The sequence below is a fragment of the Diabrotica undecimpunctata genome, chromosome 10 (genome assembly GCF_040954645.1).
Source record: "Diabrotica undecimpunctata isolate CICGRU chromosome 10, icDiaUnde3, whole genome shotgun sequence".
NCBI lineage: Eukaryota > Metazoa > Arthropoda > Insecta > Coleoptera > Chrysomelidae > Diabrotica > Diabrotica undecimpunctata.
Genome location: NC_092812.1, coordinates 23,990,106 through 24,015,723, shown reverse-complemented (window position 1 = coordinate 24,015,723; position 25,618 = coordinate 23,990,106). Strand labels below are relative to the sequence as shown.

Here is a 25,618-nt window from a genome sequence, read left to right as displayed (position 1 = left end):
TTAATTTGCCACGGTTTTCTCAGCAACGTTCGTATAGCACCTGGTGTTCTTCAGTATAGCTGCTAATCCTTCACTGTGGGGAGATAGAAAGGGTAAAGGATGGGTAAGGAGTGGTTTCTGATTTTATTCGGAGTTCAGGTCTGATGTATCTGTGGATATGTTGATCATTTACGATTTGACTGTGAGTTACGCAGCAGACATGGAAGGTAACAGTGAGGACCTTAAAATTTTCGTCAGGGATTGGTAAATTCAGATGGTTTTTTTTGGGGGGGAAAGAAGGCGCAGCAATTTGGAGTGATTGCTGTGCCTTTTATGCTTGTTGGACTGATATAAGTTTAATCGGTCGTGCCCCCCTCACATTATTAGGGACCAAGATCAATTACTCGGCCGTTCCACCACGTCGAAGTCAATCCACAGCCCAGGAAGGGAATTTCATGTGACTAATGTACAAATGCAGTGATAGATAGGGAAGTAAAAATGGCAATATAGATAATGTGTTTGAAATGATATTGTATAAGATATGGCTATTGTTATTCCTTTCTTCCAAGAAAAGAAAATCCACTATCAGATATCGGAAGTAATATGGGAAACAAAACCAAAACATCTCACAAAAATGAATAGATAGATATAGTTTATTGATAATAATAATACAAAAGTACTTTTACAAGTTAAATATAAACATAATTATAAATAAAGAAGTTAATAGTCAATATGTATATAAAACATAAAACTACGTGTATTAACAAAGATAACAGACATATAAAAATCACAACAGATTGGGAAGAAAAATTCTTCTCAAATGAAAAAAGGCATTCACTATAAGATATCTCTTAATTTTTGCTTTGAATTGATAAAAGTTAAGAGCTTTTACTCTAGCTGGCACTATTTTATAAAACTTAACGGCTAAATACCTTGAACCATTTCTGGATCCCTCAAGGCGGTCAAATTCTGGACTTTCAGCAGTGCTTTCAGGTAGAAGATTACTGTTGTTTCTAGTGAGATAATTGTGAAAATCTAGATGTACATTGTATTGGCAAGATTTTATTTAATGTGCAAAAGACAGCAGGGTATCACAAGAAATTAAATATGTTATATTGAGATGGAGAGTGTATGATGAGCAAAAATAGGAGATAAAATATATATCTTTTAATATATATTATAGGTTTAAAGTCTTATTTTAATACTGAAAACCATAGAAAACATATTTCAGAAATTCTTACAAGTGGTTGAGTTACCGAGAGGTAAAGACAGATGAATTTCGCTGACATGACATCATTGATGAGGAGTGGTTCTTTTCTTAGTGACAACTGACAGTTTGACACACCTATGCAGTTATGATTCATTTTTGAGATAAACAATAGGGTGAATTTATTTTTCTTTTAGTCAGAATTTAGTAATAAACTAACCTCGTTTAGTAGTGACTCGCTCTATCGAATTACTTTTTATTTTGTATATAGCTAAGGCTCAATTAAAAATGATGACTGACCGTTTCGGTTTAAAATGGGACCCGAAAAACTTAGAGATAAGAACCATGTCTGTGGAAAAGACATTGGAACCCCTAGTGCTTCAAGTTACCACCCTCGTCAATACAAAGGGGCCTAGTAAAAAGAAGAAAGGAAAGTCTAAACGTGCCAATGCTCTGGTTAGTACTGTGGAAAAAGCCACCGAAAACTTCATAGAAAAGGGGGAGCAGATAGCCTATGAGAACCCAGATATTACTGAGGAAATGTTAGCAGCTGTTGACGAAGTCAAGAAAACTGGTGAGTTTGTAAATATAATAATAATTTTTATTTAATTCTACCAGAACAGGTATCAGAAGGTGGGCCCCTTTAGGATTTACATAATAAATATAATATCTCGCAATATTGCGAACCACTTCAGTACTTTCAATAGTATATTAGTATTTATAAAAAATGGTAGAGTTTTCTGACTCATCATGAACTAGTTTTGTGAGTCATCATGTATTTAGTACTAATTGCTCTGAATACTTTAAAATAATATTTTTTAATTATTATTATTGAAATCAGATGTATTTGAAATATCTTCTTAATTATTAGCTTGACAACTCTTTATTTATGGGCCTTCACTTGCTATTATTTTCTGCCTTTCTGATATGTTCTTTGCTTCATTTTTCCAGTTAATAACCTTGAGAGTTTTTAGATCTTGTTTAATATATTTATATTGAAATATAAATTTATAAAGATTGTAACATGATTTTTATTTTAGGACATGCTATGAGTGGGGCTGCAAGAGAATTTTCAGAAGACCCATGCTCTTCTTTAAAAAGAGGAAATATGGTTAGGGCTGCTAGAAATCTTTTATCTGCTGTAACTCGTCTTCTAATTCTAGCAGACATGGTTGATGTCCATCTTTTGCTCAAATCCTTACATGTAGTTGAGGATGACCTTGAAAAACTAAAAAATGCTTCAAGTAATGGCGAACTTTTAGACAATATTAAAGCCTTTGGTCAAAATGCCAACGAATTAATGAATCAAGCTGCTAAACGGCAGCAAGAACTGAAAGATCCACAACTTCGTGATGATTTAGCAGCTGCTAGAGCTGTACTTAAGAAACATTCCACTATGTTATTAACTGCATCTAAGGTTTATGTACGTCATCCAGAATTAGCAGCTGCCAAAGCAAATAGAGATTATGTTTTAAAACAAGTCTGTGAAGCTGTGAATACTATTAATGATGTAGCTCAGGGAAGAACTCCTCAACCTGCTTCTGGACCATATGATGGACCTGGAGAGTTGGCTGCTGCTTTGGATGATTTTGATGTAAGTATAAAAAAAATTAGTTTCTTAATATCCGCAGTTGTTCAGACTAATAGAAACCACACAATGATATGTACATGTTTCTCTTTAATATACTTTTCATTTTTTAGGACCACATGGTAATGGAGCCTCTAGCATACAATGAAGTTCATACCAGACCTTCATTGGAAGAACGTCTAGAAAGCATTATAAGTGGTGCAGCCCTTATGGCAGATTCCAGTTGTACTAGGGATGAAAGAAGGGAAAGGATAGTTGCAGAGTGTAATGCTGTAAGACAAGCTCTGCAAGACTTGTTGACTGAATATATGACAAATGTAAGTGTTACCTTCTACTTGTACTTCTATTCCTCAAAAGTTTGGTAGATTTTATTAACTAGTTTATCTCCTTATATTAATATCTCTTAGGTATACCAAATTTAAGGTTAGGTTTGTGTCATATTGGTTTTATGATATTTCCAGTTTAGATTTGTTAAATTGGCATTAATGTTTTATTGAATTACTACTTTACTGGTTTACATATTTTTTCACAAGCATATGAATATAGAAATTAATTAGAGTATGAGTTATTTGTCTTAATAACTTCCAATCTTTGATATAGGTTTGTGTTTATAAAAATAGAAAATAAATAAAAAAAAAAACATAATTTAAATCCTATTATCAAATAGTCAAATTAAAAAATATATAAATAATATCTTACAACAATCAAATTTTGGATTGTTCTATGATAGAAATGATCATTTTGTGCTTGTGGAAAAGTAAGTGTTGATTTATATTGATAATAGCATCTTATACTAAGTAAAACTTCATGTGTATTTTTAATCTTCATTTTAATTAAGTATTAAGGTGAAATTCAGAATATTTCTACATAGTAAGGTTGTGATGCTTCTAATACTTATTGAAGTGTTCCATTTCTTTTTTTTTTAACCAAAATCTGCCGTTTTATGCAAGATTTTTAATTTTTTTTTACCCAGTAAGGACCAGATGTTCTTTTCAAAATTGTTTACAATTTGCTCATCAAAACAGAGTAAAAATCTTTAACATAATTTTATTTGGTCATCCACAGAGATACACAGAATAATGGTAATCAAAGGAGGACCATGAGTATTAAATATAATTAAAATAAATTCATGTTAATTATATTGTGAAATGAAGGTTGATTGGGTTTACTATATTTATTTATTTATTAATGGGAGAACCACTTTTTACAATTCAATTTCAAATATAAATATAAAGAATCCTAAACTAACTATGTCAAACAATGATAAAATCAATAAAAAGCAATGACTTTAAATAAGTATATCATAAAAATGAATACATTGAAAACAAAAATATGGAATCTACAAATCATTTAAATCTAGTTTAATGCTATACTTAAACACAGACAAAGATATTCCAGTAAAACCTATACCCTAATCACTGAATCCATTGGCAAATCAGGAATATAGTGTACTGTCTGTGATATAACATATTCGGGATAGAGCAACAATAGGTGTCTTCCTTCATCCAAACAGTCTAAATTAAAACCACCTGCATTCCACATGGCAGCCTCAGAGTACATATCATAAATGACATCTAATCTTTCATCCATAAGTAAGTAGTCTTCGATAGGTGAATTTGGAGGGAGATATAAGCTTTCACATATACGATAATACTGAGACATATGCTCTAACAGAAATAAATACCTATTCTAAAATCAACATTTGAAGGCACAAGTCATACTGGAATTTTTTTAAGGACTGCAGTTAAGGTAGCTTCCATTGATTTCTTGTCATTGGTATCACTAGTGCAATCTTTCCTAAAAATCCTGTATCAGCCTCAATATTTGCCACAGCAACATGACAAAGAAATGTAGGAAACTTTGTATGAAACATTTAATAGAATGAGAAATCTATTATGTATGCAATCACTCAAAATTAATTTAATCTTACATTTCGTTCCCTGCTATGTTCACTCAGTTCTATTATATGGCTGTGAAAACTGAACATTTTAAGTAAATACTGTAAGAAGCCTTTGAAATGTGGATTTATAGCAGACTCTTGAAAATAGCCTGGATGAATCATGTAAGCAATGAGGAAGTTCTTTAAAGGTCCAATAGAACATAAAAAGAGAAAAACTTTGTAACTTCACCATGTTATAAGAATTAGTATTACACCAGTGTATCTGGTGATACAAATACAAATTCATTGATTTCACCTAAAAATCTTATACATATATTTGAAGATTCTAAAACGTATATGAGAGGTAGCTGATAAAAAATTTGTAAAGACGTACAGCTGATTTTGCTTTGTTTTTGTTTTAAACAATCTTAAAAAGTGAAAAAGTTATTTTTTGCCTACAAAACGTTTCTTATGCAGTTTAGGGAAAAATGGTTCAAATAAAAATTGTAGATCTTAAAGTGTTCTCCAATTTGAGAGTTTCTAAATTAAAATACATAAAGAATTCACCAAGATAGTTGCAAAAAACCCTTAATTTTACAGTAATTTATAAATGTTAATAACTTTGTTTTTTCCATAACGACATGGTTTATTATAGTTTATCGACTAAGTTATTAAATTTGTTTATCCCGGAAAGCAATTATTTAATTAACTGTTCTTCCCAGACACTCAGTCTAGAGGGATTTTGTAAGTCAAAATCGATTCTATAAAGGTACATTTTTAAGGTGTATTAAAAAAACTGCAACATTTTATTAAATTTTGTTATTAAAAACAATTTGAAAAAGGTCTGACTTTTTAGCTTATAAATAATTATAATATATTCGACATTTTTTATATCATACACTTGCTAGTAGGCTCAATGAAAAACTGGTGAAAAACACACTTTCCAAAACAAAACAAAACCTATGACTAATAGGAAACAAGATAGCATTTTTTTTTTAAATTATATTTCCATTATTTATTAACATTAAGAGCTGAGTATTGAACAAATTATAAATGAAGATCTAAATTGTATTATCTATTTTATAGATGATATATACTGAGAAGAAGTAAAAAGTTATAACCTGTTAAAATAATGGTATTCTTAAAATTCTGCCACTGAAAAGTGGAGTGGAGAACTGTTAGCTGCAATATCTCAGCTTGTTTCTTGTTATTGATCGTAGAAGGTTCTGTTTTTTTTTTGGAAAATGTGCTTAAAATTAAATTATTAGAAGAATTTTTCACTAAGTAACAAAAAACAAAATTTGTTTAATTTACTAATGTTTGTATTTTGAGAACGATTTCCGAAGTGGAAATTGAAACGTTAATAAAGTATTTTAACCTTTAATTGTGGCTTATTCCCATTTAAATAGTAATTAATTTAAAATGACACAAGAAAATAGCTTCAGAACAATGTCTTCACAGATTTTTCATCAGCTATCCCTCATATACATTTTAGAACCTTCAAATATTTGTATAAGATGTTTTCTGCTTTTTTCTTCATAGATTGGGATATAGAGTAAAGCTTTTGATCGAAGAAAAAATGGAAGGCAAGGGAAGATGAAAACATTCATGGTTGAAAAGTATAAGAGATTACCTAGCGTTGAACTTATAGTTACTGTTTTGAGCTGCACAAGATAGGCATTACTTCGCTTAATAATACAACATACCATAAGGAGATTGAATGTGAGAATTTACATACATCTGATTTTTGTAACTTATTTTGATTTGATCTTTAACTTAATGTGTTTTGCCATACTCGGTTTTAAGCATTTATATTTTTTAGTATATACTAATAATTTTACCTTAATTATTTTAAAGCCAAGTACAAATTTTAAAAATACACATGAAAATACACCAGTAAAATGTTTAGAGTTTAGAGATGTTCAAGAAAATTTCTGTACAAAATTAAAATATTTGTGACAATTTCTTATTAGATTTTCCACCAAGATTAAAGCCCTATTTTGTCTAAGTTTTGAAAGCAAAATTAAAGAAGATTAATTTTTTTTGGAAAGCATTTTGTTCCATAGTTCAAAAGTACCATATTTTCATATGTGGTGGTGCAGTATTGTCTTCAGAATAATACATTCACCATCTGCTAATTTTTGCCTTATAAGTAGTCTTGCAAATATATTACTGTTTCACTTCTAATGACCTGTAATTTATGTCATTCCTTCTTTCCCCATTTACAACTAGGAATTCGGTTACATGTATTTTTAATTAATATTGAGACATCAGAAACATTCTTTATGTTCTAATCTTTTGGACCTCTATTCCATTCTGCATTTATTACTGACTTTATTTTTTTGTACTTCTAATTTGTTGTCTTGTGAAAGACCGACGACAATAAACTATAGTATATTATTAAAAAAATACTTAATGTAGCTTATTTAAGCTAAACAATTCTGGGGAGAAATAATTTGGGAAGCCTGAAGGACAAGACGAAATTGTTGTTATTAAAACCAAAGCAATTTTTTTATTTACCTTCATATCAATTGCCTTTCTTTTCTGAGTTTATATGTAATGGTCTGAAATTATTTGTTATAATAATGCGATGCTAGGAATTTTTTGTTCAGTCAGAGCACAGTCTATAGGCCTTAGCAATGTATCATTATAAAACGCCGGCCGTGAAAGCCTACACTTATTATCATCAATGGCGGTACAACACTTAAGAACAATCCCCCATTTTTCCCTGTCTCAGGCAACTCTTTGGCACCCTTTAACTCCCAATAGATTTTATGTCATCCTACAATTTGTGCACATACCAAGTTTCTTTTTTCCTCTGGTTCGTCCTCCCACCCGCTGGCTTCAATCAAAAACTTTTCATCATCATCAGATTGTATCATCTTCTTCTCGTCTGCTTACATGCCCTATCAATCTGACACGTCCTACAAATATTGAATTATAACTTCTATACAACTCAAAGTTTTAACGCTTGCATCAAAATCCATGCTCTTTTATTTCTTCATATATTATTCTTATAATTTTTTCGTTTGAAGCGTTTCAGCAGGTTTTAATCCTTCTATGTAAGTAATCAATTTTCTGCCCTATATGTTAACACTGTTGAAATACTTCATATCCAAGATCCCTATTTGCTAAAGGTGACGATAATGAACCACCAACACCAGAGGTGATGAAGAGCTAAAAAAGGATACCAAATGAGAGAAAAACAACTTAAAATAATCTGCTATGCAGACAACGCAATACTACTCTATCAAAGTGAAGACGATTTACAACATATGCAGCACCAATTTAATATAACCACCAGAAAATTTAACATGTTAATTTCTCTACAAAAGACAAAATGCATGGTTATAAAAGCAAATTTACTAAGGTGTAAATTGGAGCTGGAAGATCAGATGATAGAACAAGTGATGGCGTTTAAATATCTAGGCATCTACGGAAAGCTCGAAACTGAAGTGGAAGATCAAGTGAATAGAGCAAACAGAGCCGCAGGCTGCCTGAATGAAAAATTGATGGTAAGACTCTATGGGACAGAGCTAGAAGTACAGATATACGACGTAGATGCAAGGTGGAGAATATCAAGAACTGGGTAAGAAATAGAAGAGTAGAATGGAACGATCATATAAGCCGAATGACAATAAATAGAGTAGTAAAGATGGCAAGAGACGGTTCCCCAATAGGAAGACGATCAGTAGGAAGACCACGAAAACGATGAAACATCAACTTACTGGAGGCACATTGAAAAACAGTCATGTCTACATAAAAAGAAAAATAATAAGAAGAAGAATATATGTTAACACTGACTTAATGTTCTACAAAATATGGTCAGTTTTATTTTTCGTGTAGTTTTGAGGCCATTTGTAGTCTCAGGTCATAGTAACACATTAGCCATTAGCAGTACTATCCTTTTAATTTATTCGCTGATATTGTCTTTAGTCAGTAAGACCTTGTATATGTTGTCCAAATTTTCCAGTTTCATATAATCGATTATTAATCGAGGTATCTGATTGTTTGATTTAGAAGAGCACATTATATTTTGTCTTTTGGGCATTTATTTCTAGTCACATCTTCAGTGCAGGTGTCCTTAATGGCTGAAGAGCCTCTATGGACCTAGCGATGCCATCTGCATATCCAACCACGTATAGATTTGTTAAATATTACAAAAATTTATGTTAATCTAAGAATCTCGAATTACCCTTTCCAGCGCAAGGCACGATAGTCCATCTCCCGTTCTTGGGAGATGGATCTTGCGATATCATTCTGGACTCAGGGCTCTGGTATATGTGCTTGCAAGTGATAATTTAATAAGCTAATGGGGTATTTGAAACTCCAGCATGACCTGAAGCAATTTATTTATAGAACAGACAGTTATGGGTTCTTGTCTAGATGAATCGATATGTTGTGGAATGCAATTTTAGATTCCCCATGCCTGTCCATTCATCATCTGCTTGCTTTGAAAATTGTAGAAGGTACAGATTTAGCAAAAATCAGAATTTTGGTTTCGAACAACCAACAGTGGACGCCAACTTTTAAAGAATTCACCAGGGAGATTATCAGAAGCAGGGACTTTGTTATATTTTAATTCAAAGTAGCTTCCATTTTTTTTAAGTGAGAATTGACTCTTGTGCGTTTTCATTCTTGTTAAGTATAGGAGCATGTATAGGGTCTTCTTTCTGATTAGTACTAAGCCGTTCTTCAAAATTATTGGCCCATCTGTTTAATATCTGCCTTTGTCACTATTGGCTTATTATCTCTTTGAACTCTTTACTACTTGGCAAGGTTAGCAACCTACCAATCGTAAAAACGAATACTGCTCAAAGAAACAAGGTGAATCCTCGGTACGGATTGATAATACGAAGACGACCACGGCGAGAAATAAGGGCAAGAAAAAAATATGCAAAACCCAGATGAGAGTTACTACATGGAACAACCTACATTACTACATGTAATCTTACTATCTCCTGTTACATTATATTGTTGATATTAAAATACCTTTATACACTGTATGTGTCAAAAGTATGTCAAAAATGTCAACTATCAATATGTATATGGTGAATTTGTTTTTTGTTTGACTGTTTGGTCATTGCTGTGTAACTTTGTGAATGTTTTTATGAGGAAACATGTACTTCCACCATCCACAACGATAGTTATGTAGTCACCGAATACAATTTCTTAATTAAGAGACAATAATAATTACAACTGTACTTTTTAAATTTTGCTTTCAAACGGCGGTATGTAATGAACTGAATCGTTACTAAAATAAAAATTGACATTTGAAGGAAGATCATTACTGAGATACTACTTTTTAACATTAGAGCAAAATGTACTACTAAACTTTTGACAATATGACTGTTTTAAGTATTCTATAGCTTAAAATATCTTTATTTATACAGCAGTTGGAAGTTTTACGTGGAGTTATAAGGGTAAATATTATGTATCCCATAAATGTATATATGTCACTTCTTTGATGTAGCCCCTTTCTGCAACAACATATTAATAATTTTATTATAGTTTCAATTGGCATTTTAAATATATGTTCAAGCTTTGACATTCTGTTGTACGAAAATTATGTAGAATGAGTAGTTCTGAAGAAAATATAAACACTAATATCAGCAAATATATGTTATATGTATGTTACTAGAGTGAAAAAAATTTTTGTGTATGTCATAACAGTAACATCTTGAGTTAGATGGAAATAGCTTGGTAATTTTAAGATTTGTTTGCTCATTGCTCATTTGCTTTACTATTTGCTCAACAATAAATGTAGACATTGGACAATTGTAACGCATAAGCCTTTGCCTTTCCTATCTACACTCAAAATGCTACATTTGTAAATTGGTTCTCAGTAAAAAAATGTATGTGTTAGACATAAAAATTTAATAAGTTTCTATATTTGACTAAGATAATATTGTTTAAATTTGAATACTGCATTCATTTAAGTAAAACCTTAGGTATGTACAGACCTTCGGTAGCTAAGGGCTAGATATACCCTTTATATGTTTTGGATGAATTGCAAAACAACTATTTTACATAATTATTTAGTTGGTTAGTATGTACTTCATCGTCACGTCGTTTTCACTACTATCGAAGTTGTTAAAGCTGTCTCTTTGAGTTTTTTTGATTAATCTTACCTAATTATGTTTATGTCTTTGCATACCCCATCTGATCATTTATCTAACCTAATCATATTGTTTCAGCACCATATGCTCTCGTCATGAGTTTTGTGGTTGTTATGTGTTCTTATTCATATTTATCTAGAAGATGTTCTTTCATTTTTCCAGGCTTTCTTGTTGGAGGTGTTAGTTTGTGTTATTTTCAACATTGAGTATTTTTTATCTATGGCTTTTGATTATAGTTTTTACTATTTTGTATCTTCTATTTATCATTTTCATATTTGATATTATTTGATATTTATATTAACTGGTCAGCATTTGCCTCAGAGTTTGTATACAATATGGGGGTTTTACGCTATTATACATTGTATTTAGTGAGTAAAGAAGCGATAAATAAATAAGTATTCATTTTACATAATAAGGAAAGCACTATGTTTTAGTTTTCAAATTAAGTTTAACAGAAATCATTGACAAATATTCATATACAGGGTGAGCTACAAAAGTCCAAAAAAAATTATGATTTTCTCAAATTTTTTAAATGTACAACCCTATATTTTAGTTTTCCAAAATATTGCATTTATGCTTTCATTTCTATGGAGCATTTCCTATACCTAAACTCATTACTTTCCGAAATATTTTTAGTTATCTTTAAAGGGCATAAGGGATAAGAATGTCAAAATTACCCCAGCTGAAACTTGACCCCAAAATTTTAGGGTAATGTTTAACATTACAAAAAATGAAGATTCGCCAAATTTTAGCCACAAATTTTGACACATAACCTCAAAATTCCATAAAAGGTCAAAAATCGTTTTTTGACCATTACTCGCTTAATTTTTTACCAAAATAGATTTTGTTTTTATTGAATTAAAGGTTTTTTGGGCTCTATTAAACTATTTGAACGAAATTTTATATATAACGAAAAGAATATCGCAAATTAAATATTTTGAAAAAATTAAATATTGGGTTGTAAATTTAAAAAAGATAACATCATTTTCTTTTGTAGTTCACCCTGAATACGAATGTTAGACAATGATTTCTGTTAAACTTAAATTGAAAACTAGAACATATTTTTTACTTTACTAGGGAACATCCATAAATTACGTCGTAAAAAATTTGGACTTTTTAATATCCTTCCACCCCTTCTCTGTAAAGCGCTGTTTATTTTTATTGATTTTAGGGGTCCTTTCTATTTTGGTAGTATAAAACTGATTTAAAACAATAATACACTCGTCACAAAAAATATCGCCTAATTTTTAAACCAGAAAAAAGTTAAATGAATATCAATTTTTAGGAGAACATTTTAATGTACGTGTATGGTCGATCTCCTTTATATGTTTTTCTTTAATATTTAACCTAGTCGTTTCAGGTGGAGCAACCGTGCTGAATGTCGTTATTTACCTTTGTGAGACATATTCACCCCTAAGAATTTATTATGTTCGGGTGTAACAATTCATTGGAACGAGGTGTATTAACTCGAGTAAAAACAGGAGTCACTCCACCGCGCTCCAATGCTCTAGACCATCCCTTTCCCCCTATAGCACTCTGATGCGCGATAGGGGCACAACTATCAGCCAAATGCTCTTCATGTGGGAGTCCTGGGTAATAGAACTTCAACGTGGTTTCCTAACCGAATTCAAAACTCAGGATAGCGCCTTATCGCTATAATCCTGTTATCTTACTGTGGCTTATCCGCGAACTAAAATTGCTTACTTGGGCCTCGAGTCTCCGCTCTGAGCTGGGCTCAGTTCGGCGACTTGGTGCTCAAGGGGTTGGGCCATACGTGCCCGGGTTTTTAATGGTTTTTGTTAATTTTTTTGTGTTTTTTGGATTTTTTTTGTAGGATGCCTGAAACATAAAATCAAAATTAGTGCATATTAGTATAATAATTATCTACTTAAAATTAAGAGCTACGAACTATCTTCTTGGTGCGTCGTTTTTGTTGTTTTTTGTAGTGTTTTCTCTCTGGTATTTTGTTTTCTCTCTGGTGTATTTATTGATTTTCTCTCTAGTAGGTTTGGTTTTATTCTACTATTTGTTGTTTGGGTCTCTTGTGCTTCCATCTGTGGAAAGCGTCGTACCTCGTGATCTCTCACAATATGTGACTAGGATGGTTCTCTATTTCCGCGAACTTTGTCCTTGCTTTTTCCTTCATTATATCAGTCACTCTAATTTGTTGTAATTCTCTGAAGAGGAATCTTTCTGCAACGTATCTCGGTACGTTGACTGCTCTTTTAGGCTGCTGTTATGTGCCGCTTGTATTTTCTTTTTTGTTGTGTTACATATGTGTCCCCGTGCGAGAGATGCATATGTTAGTATAGGAAGAATTATACTATTTATTAATCTTATTTTGGTTTTCATTCTGAGTTTGCTTTTTCTTCCTGCTAGGCCTCTTATTGATGCTCTTGCCATGTTGGCTTTTTGTATTGTAGCGTCTACGTGTTTACTAGACGTTAAGCCTTTGTCCATGATTACTTCGAGGTATTTTGCTTCGCTTTTCCACTCGATGGGATTGTCTTGCACAGTCACCTGTTCTTCTGGTTGTTGGTGCCTCTTTTTGAAAAGTACAGCCTGTGTCTTTTCGGAGTTTATAGCGGTTTTCCATTTTAAACTCCATTCTTCTATATCATCTACGAAAATTTAGGTCTCGGGTACATAAGGACTCTAATAAGAAGCTTTATTGGGCTTCTTATCAGATTAAAACTCATTTTTTTATTACTTTGTATTTTTTTAATTTTCACTGAGTAACTGTTATTTTCATTACGTTTTCTTGCGATTTTATGATTTTCAATTTTGTTTAAATAAACCTTTATTAAAATCTTCCTAAGTTTAATTAACAGACCTTTTCTAAACATTTGTAAGAGATAATAAGAAAAACGCGTTAGACAATATCTACTTATGCAATACTTTTTGTGACAAGTATACTTTTAATTATTCAATATTGTAAATGTGGTTTATGATTTTCTTCACCCATAATATTCGTTTGTGCACGAATATTAAAAAAATTTTTTTCAATATATTATTACAATGTTGTTTTTGAAAGTTATTAAATTTCAAACGTTCGTTTGAATATTAAAAACGTCCAGTATCCGAAAAGGGCTACAATTAACCTACCCACCCACATAAATGTTTCTCTTTCTCTTCCTCTTTGTTCAAATTTAAGTCCCAGTACATTGCAATTAACACAATTTCTTTTTCAGATGGGCAATAAAGATAAAAGTGAGAGCCTAGTAAGAGCAATCGACAATATGGGTAGAAAGACTAAGGATTTAAGAAGACAGCTGAGAAAAGCTGTTGTAGATCATGTATCTGACAGGTAAATAGTTCATAAGTTATAATATATTATATTTATTCTAATATTTCTTTTAAAAAGCTGAATATTTTGGTGCAATTATCTGCTCTCGAGAAACATTGTCAGTAAAGGAAAAGAATAAATTTGTCTTTCTATAATGTCTTAGGTTTTGAGATAGTCTCTGTATGAAAGTATCAAAAAGATATGAATGAAGTGACCTGTTATTAAACAATAAATTTTTCGAGTTCAACATTTTTTGTAAGGATAATCCTAATTTTTGTTACCTTGTAATTACTGAAAAGTAATTTAATAATGCAACGCCAAAGATTTATGTAAAGTAGTAGAAATTAAACAATATTTAATAGTAGAAGGTGACAACATTAAAAACTCCTTAAATACTCATTAGAAAGTCGGTAAAAACTTTTTAAAATTGTTTTGTAAATTGTATCAATGATCCTTGAATGAATAGTTGTCGATGGTTTTCATGGAATAATGGTCAATAATTGTAAACGTATTAAATTAAAAGTTACCATCGGAAATTTCATTTATATAATGATTTCTTAAAAAAATTGTGGAACTAAAGGCAAATCAAGGATTGGCTAATCGAAAAGAACATTTTCTTCGAGGAAAATTACCTAAAAAGTGAATTACTGGATAATGCGACTGAATTTAGAGACGAGTACGACAAGTTAAAAAATTGAAACAATTCGGAAAAATATGGCGTTAAGATTTTGAGATTTGAGATTTTGCCGCCTTACCTTGCGAGCTAAATCTGATTGAGATGGTGTGGAGTCAAGTTAAAAGGTATGTGGCTTCAAACAACGTCAATTTTAAAGAAAAAATGGTAGAACGGTTGATAGAAGAAGCTTACCAACACGCGTAACTAAAGAGCAGTGGCATAATTATGTGAACCACGTCAAGAAAGTAGAAGAAAAGATGTTTGCTGTAGACAATCTGCAAGATGATAGTGAACCGGTTATAAATAATATTGGAGATGATTTAGATTAAAATATGGATTGCGATTAGTATTAATTAACGAGAAATATCTCAGATTTAATGCTCATTTGTTTTTTTAGTACTGTACTTACAGTACATTTCAGTTATAATCTTGTGTATTTTATGTATATATATTTATCGTGTCTTATAGGGTAAACTACTTGCATTTTTTTGAATATATGTATATAAGTATGTACGAGGTATTAGATATTTTATGAATGGAGGCAGTTTTTATAGAATTAATTTGTTTTTTTAATGTTTATTCTCTTATTTAACTCTTATTTAACTAACTAAGTTAAATTAGTGAGTAAAGATTTTCTCAGTCTATCGCCAAACTACCACACACCTACCACTGTGCCGATATGAGCGGCATCGCTGCGCGCCATAAGACCAACACTTAATTCTAACTGTGGCTTAATTGTTACCAGTTAAGGTTATTCTTATAAAAATGACGTATCCGAAAAATTTATTTCATCATGCGGGGTCGGCTTCCCTACCATAAGTTTCTATCTTAGGTTATACCAATATCAATACCCTTTACATGTCATGTCCTGTCTAAGCATCTTCCCAGGTCTTCTTTAAGTTAGTACTTAATTTTTAAAGCTTTACTTGCCGCTCTGTTGAATTTCAAAGTTTACTCAAACTTTTACACACAAACTATAAACCTTGAACTTCAAAATGGCGCTAGTTAGGTTGCTTATTTGTTATAAACAAAGTAGCTGTGAATTAAATAAAAAAGTAGCTAACTTTGACCTTAATTGACCTAGGCGAAATTTTTTTTGAAAATTCGTGTAAAAATACCAAATTTCCAGCTTTTCCAGAAAATTGACCAGCTTTTCAAATACCAAAGTGGATTTAGTTTACAGTCAATATATTAGCAAAGTTATTCAAATTATTTATAAGCCAAAAATGACTACTTTAGTAAAATCTTTTTGTAATGGTAAAAATGACATCGATTTTTTTTTAAATATATTGAACATACAAGTCTTCTTCTTTCATGTGGTTCCAGCATAATCGCAGTATCATTATTATTTTCTGAGCAATAACATAGCAAAAAAAAAAGGTCTGGTATAAACAAATTGAATAAAATTTAAGATAATTGACGAATCGTCTTGAAATTTTTTGTGCATTATAGAGACTGCTTGACTAAACTTTTCATGCAATATCAAAGTCCTACGTTCATTTTTGCAAAAGTTATAGCAAATTTTAGATTTTCGAAATTTTAGCCTTATTTTGCAATTTCCGAAGCAACAAATGATCGGACCAAAATTATACTGTCATTTTAAACCTTTGCCCATCTACTAAAAGATGATTACTCTAAATAATATATTTAATTACCCTGTTTTTACCTGTAGCGATTTAAACGAAAAAACTGCCATTTTTGTCCCTTATTTGTCAATAACTATTATATGCCTCAGAACTGTGGCGGGCATTTTTGTATTTATAATTTATTAGGGATAGACTACCCAAAAACCCAAAAAACATGTCCTGTGAACGCCTGAGTCAGATAATAGTTTACACCTCCTCGTGTATTTCCGATGCCATTCATTTGTTACACTCTCACGTCTTGGATCTCACGTTGTCCTTTTCCACTCGAATAATTATTCGTCCTTTCTTCGTCTCTCAGATTTATTGTTGGCACTCTCGGTCAAAACTGCCACCGCATCCTTTGACATGGTAACCACTACAAACCCCGGTGACTTTTTTTTTGACTCATCTAATCTTAGAGGTGTATTCCTTGATCTCAAAAAGCTTCATCCATGCCTGCACTCCATACAAAGCGCACAACCGAGCACGGCAATCTCATTGCACTTGCCCTGGGTTTATTAACATTGCCAACAGTCTACTCAGGATCTCCAATACCGTTCCTGCTGCCTTAACAACTCACTCGTGCGCGGACATCCTGGGGTTACGCTGTAAATTCAATCCAAGGTAACGCATACCCTCATTCATCACAACCTGTATATTCCCTCTACACTGATCCCCAACTCTCTGTTTTCGCCTCTTTATTAATAAAGTTGCTTGTATCTTGTAGGTCCAGATCCAGTCTGTTTTCACTCACTTGCAGTACAATCTGTTGAATCGCTTTATTCATCCTTAATTTCATTCATATTCCGACTGTCAGATCGTCATCGTAGCTAGCCACCTAGACTTTACTTATTTATTCTTTCCATTTTTGTTCCTTTCTTTTAGTCTTCATCAAAGCATTTCCACACATTCGCCATTGTGTTCCAACTACTCAGTGGCAAATTTTTTAGGACAGAGACATTTAATTGTTTACCACTTGTGTAGGCGATGAAAGAGATAGGGAGCTGACGCGTGTTTACTCTTTGATTCCTCAGGATCAACAAGCAATTACAGTACGAAGTTTTAAATTAGATATACACCCTATAAATGGCAACACAGATTTTTAATTTATTTTTGTAAACAACATGTTTGTTTATACAGTTTTTACAAACTCAACGTCCTCAAAAAGTTAAAGTCTGGGCTGGTATTTTAGGAGACCACATAATAGGTCATTTTTTTTATCGAAGGCAACTTGAATAGTAGAGTATACCTCGATTTGTTACAGAATCATGTTCTTCCCACTATTCTCAGTCTTCCTGATGTAAATCTGAAGAATGGTTGGTTTCATCAAGACGGCTGTTCAGTTCACAACGCTCGAATAATTAGGGAGTAAAACAATACTTCCCCGATTCGAGTTAGTGGAACAGGCGATATTAAGTATCCTGCGCGATCTCCAGATCTTACACCTATAGACTTCTTTTTTTTTGGAAATTTAAAAAGCATCATCTATGATCATCCTGAGGCTAGGCCCAAAATTTGGATGAATTAAAAAACCGAATAAGAGAAGTCTAAAATTCTGTTACAGAAGAAACTCTTTCATCTGCCCGCAGAAGTTTTTATGACATATTGAGATACTGTTCAGCCGTAGAAGGTCAAATATTTGAATCATTTCTGTAGGACATAAAGAATTATTTCATATTTTATTAGGAATTATTTTTTATTTTTAATAAGAGTATATTTTTTGTTTTATCTTTTTAAAGAAATGCGCTTTTATTTTTAATTCAACCACAAAAAATTATTCACATTATTAAAAACCGATACAAATGCACCGCCTTATAAAGGTCAGTGTACTTTTATCGAGTTTATGTTATAAGAAATGAACCGGGCATACGTATGAAAACAAAAATCGACGGACGGAGGTGTATATCCTATGCATTGTTATGTGTTAATAAATGGTTTTCGTTTTCTGTCTAGGGCGGGATCAGAGAATTACAATTAAGTAGATTGGAGAGGCAATGTTACCGATTTTAGCGCTGTATGTAGTGTGTAATATCTAATCCAAAACTTAACATACTGTATCAATAAATATTCATAAAACAAGTTAAAACTGACAAAAGCATAAAAAAATAAAAAGTTTATTTTTTTTTAAATTTCGGTAATTAATCAGATTTTTCTTAATTTAGTTTCTTGGAAACCAATGTACCTCTCCTCGTTTTAATAAAGGCAGCTCAAAATGGCAACGAAAAGGAGGTAGAAGAATATGCAGTTGTATTTACTGAACATTCCAATAAGTTAGTAGAAGTTGCTAACCTTGTCTGCAGCATGTCTAATAATGAAGATGGCGTCAAAATGGTTAGATATGCTGCTGCTCAGATTGACAATCTGTGCCCCGAAGTAATAAATGCAGCTAGAATTTTAGCTGCTAGACCTCGCAGTAAAGTTGCTCAAGAAAATATGGACGCATTCAAGCAGTCATGGGAGAATCAAGTCAGACTTCTGACTGAAGCAGTGGATGACATTACTACTATCGATGACTTTTTGGCTGTTTCTGAAAACCATATTCTGGAAGATGTTAATAAATGTGTACTTGCGTTGCAAGAAGGTAAGTTATGCTTATTAATATGTTAAAATAAACTTTGTAATTTTTGTTAGCAATTAAAATAAATTATGTCGAAGGTCCATATTGGTCCTGGAAAGCGATACTAAGAATAACATTATACTAATCAGATATCCAGCTATATGTACTTCTAGGGAAAAAAGTCACACTATGTTCTAAGATATTGTTGTGCCCCACATTTGAAGTGAATTATCTTTCAGTCTTTTTTTTTAAAGCTTAGAGTCCTTTCTGATATTCTGTAAGACATTGTAATTTACCTCTTCTTCGATTTAATTTTTACCTAATTCTCAGTCAGTAGTAATTTATTGTGAGTATTTCTTGTATATAGTATTTTTATTTAAAATGTATTTCCTTGCAAAACCTCTATTTCATCGACTATCAGAAGGCTTTTGATAGAGTCCAGCATGAAAAATTGTTGTATGAACTACAATATATTAACAATATCAGGTATGCAGACTATACCGTTCGGATGACAGAAAAAAATGGAAGACTGGAAGACGAGTTAATAATGCAAGTAAAGCAATGGGACTGACAATAAATCTTCAAATTACTAAAGTAATGGTGATTAGCAAAAACGATGAAAATTGTCGCATTGACCTTAATGGCACTCAATTAAAACAAGTTTACAAATTCAGAAGTGGGCTCCAGATACAGAAATAAAAACACGAATAGAACAACAGGCTAGGAACATGTACAATAAATGGAAGCAAATTATCTATAACCGAAAACTAAACTTAGACATTCGAATTAGAGTTATTAAATGCTACGTTTGGTCAGTCCTTCTGTCGGGAGTTAAAGCCTGGACATTAAATATTTAAATACCATGAGACAGCTAGAAGCTTTTAAAATGGGGCTTTATCGCAGAATGCTCAGAATATCATGGACACAACACATTACGACTCGAACAGTATTTAACACCATAAATAGAGAGTTAGAATTTATAACAACGATTAGAAAAAGAAAGACCTCGTAGCTAGGCCATATAATGAGAAATAAAACATAAAGTGCGTCCATAAAGTAACGCATAAATTCATTATTAGCTAAATAAACAAATTTATAAGAAATTCCCAAAACAGGTGGATTTTTGATTTTAATTTATTATTTTTTCAAATTATAATCTAATATACAGAGTGAACCACCTTTGTATGTTGACGTCACCACCATTTTTTAAAGGAACCCCATTTTTTTCAATTTATATTATTTCCTTTGCTGAGCTGATTTCAAAAATGTATAAAACGTTGCTTCAAATTTGTATAGGGTGGCAAAAATGCAAAAGTTCCAAGTTATCTACAAAATAATAAAATAAGGATAAACTTAATAAACACATTAAATTAAATTACATATTGTTATAAACCAGTTTTAGAAGTTGACGGAGAAATCACGGGACCAGAAATAATGAAAGAGGAAGATATTTATGCCATAAAACACACAAAAGGTAGAAAAGCTCCAGGACCCGATAATATACCAAATGAACTATTGAAGATAATTGATGAAGATAATATTGATGTCTTGGTAGACCTTTTTAACTCCATATACAAGACGGGACACATACCCAAAGAATGGCTTCTCTCAACTTTTGTAACGATTCCAAAAATCACAAATGCTAAAGATTGCAATGACTATCGGACAATTGCATTAATGAGCCACATATTGAAAACCTTCCTTAAAATCATACATAACAGAATCCACATGAAATTAGAACAAGAAATAAGTGATTCACAGATGGGTTTTAGGAAGGGTCTAGGAACTAGAGAAGCATTATTCGGAGTCAATGTTCTGACACAACGATGTCTGAATATGAATCAGGACATATATGCTTGCTTCATAGATTTTAAAAAAGCTTTTGATAGAGTTCAACATGAAAAGCTTTTAAGTATTCTTAAGACCAAAAACATAGATAGTAGAGATCTACAAATTATATCGAATCTGTATCAAAATCAGAAAACAAGAATAAGAGTCGAAGGAGAACTGACGGAGGAAGTAAGTATACTTAGAGGAGTTCGACAAGGGTGCATACTTTCACCACTCTTATTCAACGTCTACAGTGAAGTGATATTTCAAGAAGCTTTATTGGATATTGTGGAAGGTATTTTGGTCAACGGAAATAGTATTAATAATATTAGATATGCGGACGATACGGTCATATTTGCAAGTGACATGGAAGATCTACAGTACATAATACAACATGTATAAAATACATGTGAAAGGTACGGACTGCAAATGAATCTCAAGAAAACGAAATCAATGATATTCTCAAAAAACCCACAAAATGTAGATAACCTGATCATCAATAATCCAACGACCGAAAGAGTAACAACATATAAATATTTAGGAACGTGGCTAACCGAAGATGGAGATCAAACAAAAGAAATCAGATCTAGAATAGAAATGGCATGAAACACGTTCATAAAATTGAAGAACTTTGCAACCGTAACCTTAATCTAGAGATCCTCACAAGAATACTACGTTGTTACGTTTTTTCTACTTTACTATACGGCATGGAAGCGTGGACAATAAACAGTCTGAAATCAAAAAATTAAACTCCTTTGAGATGTGGTGCTACAGGCGAATCCACAGAATATCGTGGACTAATAAAAGTAACTAATATAGAGGTGTTATAAAGAATGAAGAAAGAATGTGAAGTCATAAAAACTGTTAAAATTAGAAAGATTCAATATCTGGGTCATATAATGAGGGGCGAGAAGTACGTATTACTTAGGTTAATTATGCAATAAAATTAAAATAGCGATAATGATTTCCAACCTCCGATAGGAGAAGAAACCTGAAGAAGAAGAATAATCCACTTTACTATTATGCAATTACTGTGATACACTAACAAAAATAAACAAACGAAAATTTACAGTTAATGTTCAGATTGTTCTCCATTGAATATTTAACATTCTATAACATAGCGGGTGTTATATTCTTTATTTCTTTCCTAATTCGGTCTTGTACTTGATGGATATTATTGTGAAGACTTTATTTAAATAACCCCATAAAAAGAAATCTAATGGGTTTAGATTAGGTGATCTAGTCGGCCATTCAGCTGGTCCCCTTATTCCTATCCACCGTTGTGAAAAAGTTCTGTTTAAAAATTCGCGCAGAGTTACTGCGAAATGTCGCGGTGCACTATCTTGCTAAAACCAGATTCTGCGGTCTAAATTAGTGGATATTTTAATATCAGGAAAAAGCTGGATCAGATCAGGAATTAATATATTTTGTAGGAAATCCAGATATCCTGTTGTTAACTTTTCATAAAAAAAAATATGGAGTAATAATTGTATTTCTCACAATACCAGCCCATACGTTCGTTTTTTGTGGTTTTTGCGTATGGGACACTTGCATCCAGTGTGGATTTTTATCAGACCAAAAACGGGTGTTTCGTCGGTTAACATGACCGTCCAAATGAACCGTTGCCTCGTCCGAAAATAAAACGTCATCAATGAAGGTTGGTTCATCATATAGTCGCAGAATTCAGTTCTTCGAACTTCTAAACGAAAGGAAATCTGAAACACGAAATCAACACAAATCTAGATAGAAACCCAAGAAAAAATTCTGAAGTTGATGAATGAAAGGAGAAAAAACAAAACCATCAATACGATCCGCTATAAACAGCTTCAAAACCAAATAAGAAGAAAAATTAGGGAGGCTAAAGAAACCTACTTCTCTGAAAAATGTAAAGAAATAAGAGAACTGCAAAGCAGATATGACAACTTTAATCTACATAAAAAAGTCAATGAACTAGCTGGAGTAGGAAGTAGAAGAACTTCGAATATATTGCTCGACAAAAATGGATATATTATATTGGAGACAGAACAAAAACTACGACGATGGAAAGAGTACATCGAGGAATTATTTCATGACCAGAGAGAAGCTAGTACATCTGTAGATAGCTAAGAGGGAGATGTAGGCCCAGAGATAACCAAATCAGAGGTTAGTCATTCATTAAACTCAATGAAAACCAATAAATCTGCTGGTCCAGATGAATTACCAAGCGAGCTATTAAAGTTGGTCAACGAGAAAAACCTGGACATAATAGTAGAACTGTTCAACGCTATCTATGCTACGGGAATCATCCTTAGAGAAATGTTGACATCAGCATTTGTGTTTTTGCCAAAGAAAGTGAATGCCAAAGAGTGCAGTGACTATCGAACCATAAGCTTAATGTCACATACCTTGAAAATTCTGTTAAAAATTATCCACGCCAGAATTCACTCTAAACTGGAGCTGGATATTAGTGACACACAATATGGGTTCCGCAATGGTATGGGTACCAGAGAGGCACTATTCTCCGTCAACGTGATGATGCAGAGATGTGTGGATGTTAACAGTCCTCTTTACGTCTGTTTTATATACTACAATAAAGCGTTTGATAAAGTAAAACATGACCGACTAATGGAAATTCTAAAAAATAAAAAATCGGTTGCCTGTAAAGTCGGTTTTACGGGCGAAGATTTTACGTGACAACGTCTTTTTCTCGGTAGAATATTTATTGATATGAATATTATTAAATTGCACAATAGTTGTTTGCAGTTGAAACGCGCTGTTTCTTCTCAATCGACTGAATTACGATTGATTGCAGAGTGATTTAAACTAATAATTTACTTAACACTATCAACATTTGTCAATAGTATGACATAACCTATAAACTCAGTTTCTCAACTTTTGTGTCAATCTAACAATTAATCAATCAGTCATAGTTTACGATAATGAAATATTAGTGTACAATTATTTACCTTTATTGTTGTAGTTGTTGTAAATGACGAATCTAAGCACTCCACATTTTCACTACAGACACAGCTGACGATACTTTAACCACACGTGTGAACTTGTATTATGACGCTTTCTCGGTTTTCCAACGCCAAGAACGCTCGAGAAAGACAGAGACACAAGCACGCACCGATTCAACGCGCCTAATTCTCTAGTGCTGCGCGCGCAGCGGACCGATCATGTTTGAGTGGGAGAGAGACGCAAGGCATTCGCCGGTCCGGCGGGCCTCTCTCTCGTTCGGTGACTCATCGTAACAGACGTGAGCGGGCGTTACACTTTTTCATGAGTGACTCCGAGCCACAACCTAATTTAAGACGTTGTCACGTCAAAAACCTAGATGAAAGAGATTTAAGGCTAATAACAAACCTTTATTACAATCAGCGAGCAATAGTACGAATTGAAAAAGAGACATGTGAAGAAATGGAAATAAAGAGAGGAGTCAGGCAACGCTGCATACTATCACCTCTATTATTTAACGCTTATTCTGAAGAGGTAATTCGAGAAACTCTGGAAGATGAAACAGTCGGCATAAGAGTAAATGGAGTCTTAGATAACAACATTAGATATGCAGATGATACAGTAATAATAGCCGATAGTTTACAAGACCTGGAAAGACTCGATAAGTAAAATAGTAATGTATAGTAGTAGGGAGTACGGACTCTCGCTCAATATCAAAAAGACGAAGTTTATGAAAATTTGTAAAACAACCATAATACTAACGAAATCTTGATAGTAGAGGGCCAGCAGATCGAAAGAGTAAAAAAGTACACTTACCTAGGAACACTTATAACAGAAAATAATGACTACACTGCAGAAATTAAAGTCAGAATCGAAAAAGCACGTTCTAATTTTATGAAAATGAAAAAAGTCCTATGTGGCAAAGATTTAACATTAGCTCTTGAAGTACGCCCAACAAAATGTTACGTATACAGTGTACTATACTATGGAGTGGAATCATGGACGTTAAATCTAGACACAATGAGACGACTTAACGCCTTTGAAATGTGGACCTATAGAAGAATTATGAGGGTTTCCTGGGTAGATAGAGTTACGAACAATGAAGCACTGAGAAGAATAGGTGAAGAGAAGGAAGTTGAACTTACAATTAAATAAAGAAAGCTACAGTATCTCGGACATGTGATGCGGGGCGAGAAGTATGGCATCATGCATAATGCAAGGAAAGATAGATGGCAGAAGAAGCATCGGAAGAAGACGAATTTCATGGCTTAAGAACCTGAGAGAATGGTTTGGATGCAGCTCAAAACAACTATTTAGAGCTACTGCCTTAAAAATTAAAATAGTTATGATGATTGCCAACCTACGTAGCGGAGATGGCACCTGAAGAAGAAAATCTATTTGAAGCAACGTGTTTGCATTTTTGGAATCAGCTCAGGAAGGGAAATCTGTAAATTAAAAAAAAAATGGGGGTTCCATTAAAAAAATGGTGATGACGTCATCATACGAAGGTGATTCACCCTGTATATGAGATAATTTAAAACAATAGTAACTTAAAATCAAAAATCTATCTGTTTCGGGAATTTGTAATAATGTTGTTTATTTAGCTAATAATGAATTTATGCGTTAGTTTATGACGCACTATGTAACCTGCTACGAATAATAAGTGAAGGGCAGATATGGGGCCAAAAAGGAGTAGGCACAAGAGCCATGTCATGGCTTCGCAATATCAGAACTTGGACGGTCATCTTCTTCAAGTGCCATCTCCGCGGCGGAGGTCGGCAATCATCATAGCTATTCGGACTTTTGGGACGGCTGCTCTGAAAAGTTCATTTGATGTGCATCCGTACCACTCTCTCAGGTTGCGCAGCCATGACATTCTACTCTTCCCTACGCTGCTCCTTCCTTGGATCTTTCCCTGCATAATCAGTTGGAGCA

The 25,618-nt window shown here is 32.8% G+C and overlaps 1 protein-coding gene across 1 annotated transcript in view; it reads left to right on the top strand.

Moving 5' to 3' along the window:
• Positions 1 to 1,304: 1,304 nt before the first annotated feature.
• The window catches only part of alpha-Cat (catenin alpha), a 40,532-nt gene continuing 16,218 nt past the window's right edge, over positions 1,305 to 25,618 (top strand). The window contains exons 1-5 of the mRNA XM_072545771.1: positions 1,305 to 1,760; positions 2,227 to 2,780; positions 2,888 to 3,091; positions 13,964 to 14,079; positions 18,522 to 18,940. Of these exons, the coding sequence (XP_072401872.1) occupies positions 1,475 to 1,760; positions 2,227 to 2,780; positions 2,888 to 3,091; positions 13,964 to 14,079; positions 18,522 to 18,940 (1,579 nt within the window). The 5' untranslated portion in view covers positions 1,305 to 1,474. The remainder of the gene's footprint in view (positions 1,761 to 2,226; positions 2,781 to 2,887; positions 3,092 to 13,963; positions 14,080 to 18,521; positions 18,941 to 25,618) is intronic.